The sequence below is a fragment of the Trachurus japonicus genome, unplaced genomic scaffold (genome assembly GCF_045865225.1).
Source record: "Trachurus japonicus isolate A0001 unplaced genomic scaffold, Traja_1.0 AP029963.1".
NCBI classification, from domain to species: Eukaryota; Metazoa; Chordata; class Actinopteri; order Carangiformes; family Carangidae; genus Trachurus; species Trachurus japonicus.
The window spans coordinates 24,367-29,295 of NW_028220096.1; the positions used below are offsets into that span (position 1 = coordinate 24,367).

The following is a 4,929-nucleotide window of genomic DNA, read 5'->3' on the forward strand; positions in this document are numbered from 1 at the left end:
CATGATATACATACATATATACATACATATAGATTAGAGGTGGGAGAAAAAATCGATTCACATAAATATCGCAATATCTTTTTTGACGATTTTTAAATTGATTTTTTTTTAAAAATCGATTAAAAAAAAAAAATAATAACAATTCAAAAAAAAAAAATTCTTTTTTAAAAAAAATATTGTGCAATGTGCATTTGCTAACCCAGGTTTTGAAAAGGGTTTAAGTTCACTTTATAATGGAGTATGTTAATTTATAGGCTCCTACAGTGTTTGTGTGCAGATAAATGTTAAAAATACAGACTAAAAATCGAGAGAATCGGCAATATCGTAGAATCGCAATTTAAATCCAATCGCCATCCAAAAAATCGTAGAAGAATCGAATGAGGAGAAAAGCATATCATCCCAGCCCTAATATATATATATATATATATATATATATATATATATATATATATATATATATATATATATATATATGTATATATATATATATATATATATATATATATATATATATATATATATATATATATATATATATATATATATATATATATATATATATATATATATATATATATATACATATATATATATAGAAAAGAAAAAAGAAGTAAACCGCTGTTGTAGTACGGAGCAAAAAGCAGAATCGTGCTTCATAGTACAGGCCCCTGGTCGGTTACCATGACACCAGGTGTTCAGGGTCTTTAAAGGTAGAGTCTGGAGTTTCGTTCGTTGCGGCGCTCAGAGATGACATCATCCGGGTCAGAGGTCAGTAGGTCGACCTACAGACCCCGGATGTTGATAACAGCTAACCCCGGACTCAGAGGGGAATAGCACTAGCCTATCAGAACTAAATATTGGTGAAATGAAGGAGTTTCTCTGCAGATAATGTGTTATTTAGAGGCTGTAGACTCACATTATACGGATATACGCGCCTCTCGGCTGGAGCTCATTTCGACTTGTAATGACACCAAAGTTATCTGGGTGAGTAAATGATCGTATTTTATGCTAGAAATAAGATCCAGATTGTAGAAAACAGAAATTCCCCTTTAACACTAATGTTGCTGCGTTCAAACTTTTTGGAAAATGTGTCCTCATTTCACGAATTTCGTTGTGGACGCTGCTAAAAGTGTCAGTGCATGTTTAGAAACCGCCAAACTCTGCGTTTGCTACTTAGCGCCCCCTACAGGTGGAAACCGCATCACGACATCACATCTGAATGTTTTAGGCTTATTTCTACTGAGATGATTCATGATGGAGTCTGATATGTTGAGGAGAAGCTTGTTTTGTCCATCAAATATTGTGCTGCAGTTAGAAAACACACACTCACACACACACACACACACACACACACTCAAATCAGGCTACAGATGCTCATAACACACAAACCGACACACACACAGCTGTGGACGCGGCCCAGCTGCCATCCATCCCTCTCACTCGCCGTCGTCATCGTCATCGTCGCCGTCGCTCTGTTGGCTGAGTAACGATGACACGTCGAGCAGGCAGCCTCGGAAATAACCAATCAGGGAGTGAGTCAGCTGGACGCGGCTGCGCTGAGACAGGAAGTGTCCCTCGTCCGGATAAATCTGGAAATAGACGGAAAAAAAACAAGAACAAGGGATGAGAAGAAGCTGCGTTCAGAGGCACAAGGACGATTCATATGTTTTTCAGTCTATTCAACCAGATGTAGTCTACTTGCCAACAATGAGTACCTGGAAATGTTGAGTACCCCAAAGTTTTATGTTAGAAATAGATAGTATGGGTCCCCAGCATTCAGAAACTGCCGGATGCTAACTTGTATATAGTGAACAATTAGCATAATTGACATAATTAGCATACATTAGCATAATTTCTATGGGCAATATTTCAACAACTGCTTGGCTGATCTGGGCAATATTGGAGTGGTTTTAGGGGTTATTGATGATGCTGAATCCATTTCTGACATTTTCAAAATTCAAAATGGCTGTCTAAACCGGAAGTGACCAGATTTTGCTTGAAATCCATCAAAATCGGCCCACTGGCGGTTAAAATCTGGTCACTTCCGGTTTAGACAGCCATTTTGAATTTTGAAAATGTCAGAAATGGATTCAGCATCATCAATAACCCCTAAAACCACTCCAATATTGCCCAGATCAGCCAAGTCAATTTTGTTGAAATATTGCCCATATAGGCAATTATGCTAATTTATGCTAATTGTGTCTGTTATGCTAATTGCCCAATATATATAAGTTAGCATCCGGCAGTTTCTGAATACTGGGGACCCATACTATCTATTTCTAACATAAAACTTTGGGGTACTCAACATTTCCGGGTTCATAATGGGGCCCATATGGGCTGGCAAGTAGACTAATGTGAAATAAGGTTTTACAAGATCAAGGATGGTAAAAAATGAATATCAACCATTCAATAGCAAATTTAAAACCGTACATTTTCAGATGTGTGATTGTAAAATTTCACAATAAAGTTAAAAGTTACGCCTGATAAGAAAAGTTTGGCTCTGTACACCTGGATTAAATTTTTATTTTCTGCTTTAGACAAAAGATACTCGAGGCGTTGTTTGGCCTCTACGATACTTTATGAATAATTGAAGGCGAGACGCTCCAGCCGGCGTGTCAATCAAACACGCTTCAAAATCACACAGCTTTTCCAAAGATGCCAAATCGGTAAAATTGAATATTTCCATCCGACCGAGATAAACATCATGAAGCTTTAAAGGAGATTTGGAACAAGTTGATACAAAACAACTTTCTCATGAGAAAGTGAAACTATTTCTTTAAGGGGAAGAAGAAGTTGAGGTTCTTTTCTGATATTTTTTGTCTTTTTTTTTGTGTCCGGTTGTTTTTTAATACTTTTTATCCGGGCTGCACAGTGTTTACCTGCATAGTGTAGTTGGCTCCGATCTTTATTAAGTGTTTGATGAGCTCTGCCGAGTGCTGGAAGTGAACGTTGGCTGCAGAGAGAACGACAAAAACGCGCCAGTTAAGCAGGGCCGTTGTATATGGGAGAAAGGTGATGATAACTCTAGGGGCCCAGCGCCCAGTGGGGCCCATAAAAAACCCCAGTAGTCTAATCTTTGTATGACTGAATTATTCTGCGTAAGACCCTGACTAATACTCATAGTACACTGTAAAAACTCAACATCTTTCCAAGAATATTTGTCTTATTTCTTGTCCAAATGTCTCATTTCTAGTCAAAACTAATCTCTTTCCACTTAAAATAAGACTCATCACCTAAAAATTAACTTGTTTTTAGATCATTTTCACTTAAATTCACAATAAATAGAAAAATCTGCCAGTGAAAGTACGTTTTTTGTGTTTGTAATAAGAAAGAAAAACTTGCTCCACTATCAGATTTTTTCTACTTATTCCAAGTGAAAATCTGCTTGAAAGAAGTAAAAAGTGTCTAAAAACAAGCTACTTTTAACATGATGTGTCTTATTTTAAGTAGAATGAGATTTGTTTTGACTAGAAATAAGACAAATATTCTTGGTAAGATACTTGAGTTTTTGCAGTGTAATGCTGCATTAGCATCAAAACAAAGAAGGCTAAATAAAAAACGATAATACATACGTAGTCTAAGAAAAAAAAGGAAAACTTAGGGGGAGGGGCCCACTTCAGTATTCTTTAAGGGGGCCGAGAATTCCTAGCAACGGCCCTGCAGTTAAGTGTTTGCTGCATAAAAGGTGAAGGTTTAGGGCTCGACAGCAATGCTCATTTGAAGAACACACATTAATGGTTACCAAGAAAATGACATCCTGTGTTGTACATTACAGTATGTTGGAATGAATGGAAATCAATGTCTCCGTACCGTCGGCGGTGCCGTGAGCCAGGAGCAGAGTTCCTCCCTGCAGACCTTTCATCTTGGACAGGACTTTGGACTCCTGGACACGCAGAGAAATAGACGTTATTTAAAAAGCAGGTAATATAATAATGCAGAAATACAAATTTAACATCCAGAATCATCATCAAATTAATAATAATGACAAAATAAAACTATAAACATTTCTCTTTTCATGTGCTTATAGCTGAGCTCTTTTTAATAACTTTAAACTTGATCTATGTTCTTTTCTTCTACTTTTTTCTTTTTCTTTGCCCCTGCTTTTAACTGCTTTTTTGTTTTTATGCTGTTTTATGCTGTTCTTTTTTTTAATTTTATTTTTATTTAAAAATGTTTTGTCTTTATGTAAAGCACATTGAGTTGCCTTGGCATGAGATGCGCTATATAAATAAAGATGCTTTGCCCTTCCTTAAACATATGTATAGTCTCTAACTGTGTCTTAAAGTAAGGAGAATTTGTTAAAAAATAATAATAAAACAATGGAAATGACCAAATAAAGCTGGAAAACAAGAATTTATTCATCAATAGGAAACAGTCTTAAAAAGCACTGGCATCAGGAAGTGAAGTCCAGTGACAGAAGAAGCTGTCAGGTAATATAATAATGCAGAAATACAAATTTAACATCCAGAATCATCATCAAATTAATAATAATGACAAAATAAAACTATAAACATTTCTCTTTTCATTTGCTCATAGCTGAGCTCTTTTTAATAACTTTAAACTTTATCTATTTTCTTTTCTTTTACTTTTTTATTCTTCTTTGCTCCTGCTTTTAACTCTGTGTTTTTTGTTTTTATGCTGTTCTTTTTTTAAATTTTATTTTTATTTAAAAATGTTTTGTCTTTATGTAAAGCACATTGAGTTGCCTTGGTATGAAATGTGCTATATAAATAAAGATGCTTTGCCTTTCCTTAAACATATGTATAGTCTCTAACTGTGTCTTAAAGTAAGGAGAATTTGTTAAAAAATAATAATAAAACAATGGAAATGACCAAATAAAGCTGGAAAACAAGAATTTATTCATCAATAGGAAACAGTCTAAAAAAGCACTGGCATCAGGAAGTGAAGTCCAGTGACAGAAGAAGCTGT

At 35.2% G+C, this 4,929-nt stretch overlaps 1 protein-coding gene across 1 annotated transcript; it reads right to left on the reverse strand.

The window, feature by feature from the left end:
- Window positions 1-1,170: 1,170 nt before the first annotated feature.
- On the reverse strand, window positions 1,171-3,921 carry LOC146960823 (inactive dipeptidyl peptidase 10-like). The gene is made up of 3 exons (XM_085772032.1): window positions 3,811-3,921; window positions 2,880-2,953; window positions 1,171-1,589 (listed from the first exon to the last, which is right to left on the reverse strand). Exons 1-3 carry the CDS (start codon window positions 3,860-3,862, stop codon window positions 1,437-1,439), a joined length of 279 nt encoding a protein of 92 aa, XP_085628158.1. The 5' UTR covers window positions 3,863-3,921; the 3' UTR covers window positions 1,171-1,436.
- Window positions 3,922-4,929: the final 1,008 nt, after the last annotated feature.

What these genes read in the sequence shown, in the direction of transcription:
- LOC146960823 (XM_085772032.1), bottom strand. Translation starts at nt 3,862, where the DNA reads ATGAAAGGTCTGCAGGGAGGAACTCTGCTCCTGGCTCACGGCACCGCC. An exon ending in GGCTCACGGCACCGCCGACG is followed by an intron (nt 2,954 to 3,810) that starts GTACGGAGACAT and finishes TTCTCTCTGCAG; the next exon opens with CCAACGTTCACTTCCAGCAC. An exon ending in GAGCCAACTACACTATGCAG is followed by an intron (nt 1,590 to 2,879) that starts GTAAACACTGTG and finishes GTCTATTTCCAG; the next exon opens with ATTTATCCGGACGAGGGACA.